Source organism: Apis dorsata, unplaced genomic scaffold (genome assembly GCF_000469605.1).
Source record: "Apis dorsata unplaced genomic scaffold, Apis dorsata 1.3 scaffold_163, whole genome shotgun sequence".
Lineage (NCBI taxonomy): Eukaryota > Metazoa > Arthropoda > Insecta > Hymenoptera > Apidae > Apis > Apis dorsata.
The window spans coordinates 624211-626101 of NW_006263452.1; the positions used below are offsets into that span (position 1 = coordinate 624211).

Consider the following 1891-nt stretch of genomic DNA (forward strand, 5'->3'; position numbering starts at 1 on the left):
CTTCGTGATATTAGGTATGCTCGAAGAAAAATGAAGAATAAATGAAACGTTTATTCTGATAACTGATATATATCTATTCGATTCAACCTAATAAATTCGTCCTTAAAGTAATTAAAAAATGAATCTCTAAACTCTAAATTGCGAAAAATTGTTCTGGAAGATCTCTTTTAAGGAAAGGAAACTAAAAGACGAGATACAATAGAGAGAGAGAGAGATAAGAAAATAAGAATGCGACCAACCGAGTTCGACGTCCTGATCGTCCGTCAGGATCAGCACTATATTCGGCTTTCTTTCCCTGGGTTGCTGGTACGGGAGATAGGGTGAGTTCAACTGAGAATTGTAATTGTTGTTCCCATTGTTATTGTTGTAATTAGACTTGTGAAGGGAGCCACGACGCTGACCACCGTAAACGTCGTCGACAGGGGCGTCGGCGTCCGTCCGCCTGGCATTGACACCCAACAATATCACCGCCAAAAACTGCAGTAACTTCCTCATGGTGGTTGGTCGTCGGTTGCACGCTCTTCCTCTCAATCCAGTGTCATATCATGGCGGTCTGTTGCTGTAACAAGCGGGGCGTGTCTTACGTTAATGAACAGTTTTGCCTGTGACGTTGATTGGATGGAAAGTCGATAAGTCTTTTGTGCCCAACTCTAAGCCTTCCGCCATGGTGCACGACCACGACGAACCCTTTCATTCTTCCCTTGTCAATTAATATACTTTTCCGTTAAGTAACATGGACGTATAACAGGATCTCTTACCTCAGAAGTTTACAACTTCTCCTACGAGACCCACCTATCTATTCGAGCGCTACGCTTCTTCGTTTAAAATTAATTGTCCGCTCAGAACCACCCATTCCCTATATGTACACCACCAGTATTATTAAAAGACGCGTGAAAGCCGGGGAAACGGCTCTTCTCCCATAGGCCTCGAGCGGATCCATCGATTCCTATCGAATTTTAAATTCCTCCTCGAACGAACATGTTCGTTCTCGTTCTCTGATAATCCGCTGATCTGGCGAAAGGGTTCTCGAGGAACGAAGAGGCGCGGCGAAAAACTCGATGAAACGAGAATTCAGTCCGCCAGATAACCGCGCCACACAGGAAGATCGCCGGATCGGTAGCCGAGGATCTCCTCCCCTTCTGGAATTCNTTCGGCCATCATCGAAATTTTGGATTGCTTGAGTAACGCGAGGATTAATTAATTGTCGCGTTATTAATTCAACGAAACTCTTCGAAACAATTGCAACGAACCAAATCGATCGATCTCCTCCCCTTCTCTCTTCCGTTCGAGATGGAACACTGTTTCTTCCGCCGTACGTAACCGTCTCTATCGAATACTGGGAACGGAGCGGACGTGATCCCCGTAACTAAAGAGCGGAGGAAGGCGAGCGAGTATAGAACGGGGCAAGTTCTCTCTTGCCACGGGCTCGGGAGCCGTGAAAGATGAAAGACGGTAAAAAAGAATGAGACGCGACCTAACCGGGCGGCGTGCACGGCGCAACCATAATCGGATAGTTGGGGTTTTATGGGCAACCCCTCGCATTCGTCGCCGCATTCTGTATGTACCAGACATCTCGCCAACGATCGGCCATCTCGTAAATAGTCGTTAGCACCTGAATTATCCCGCTTGAATCCTCGATGCAAATGCTCGAAAATCATCTCTCCTTCTAATGCTCTCTTCTCTTCTCCTCGACGAGGTAGAGTTTCGCTGGTTGGCCTCTTGCATCACTCGAGCAAGCGAGCAACGAGTATCTAATCCACGATGATAGATATTATCGGGCGAACGGCGTGGATGTTGAATTATCTCGTGGAAACATTGAACACCTGTGGTCGATAATAATTTCGTAATGGACAGTTCTTCCTTCGATATTTTATATATATATATATATATA

The 1891-nt window shown here is 45.8% G+C and overlaps 1 protein-coding gene across 4 annotated transcripts in view; it reads right to left on the minus strand.

Moving 5' to 3' along the window:
- The window catches only part of LOC102677152 (extracellular sulfatase SULF-1 homolog), a 72295-nt gene that overhangs the window by 32236 nt on the left and 38168 nt on the right, over positions 1–1891 (minus strand). For all 4 annotated transcript variants that reach the window (XM_031509581.1, XM_006613847.2, XM_031509580.1 and 1 more), the window contains exon 2: positions 240–559. In XM_031509581.1, the coding sequence (XP_031365441.1) occupies positions 240–495 (256 nt within the window). In that variant the 5' untranslated portion in view covers positions 496–559. The remainder of the gene's footprint in view (positions 1–239; positions 560–1891) is intronic.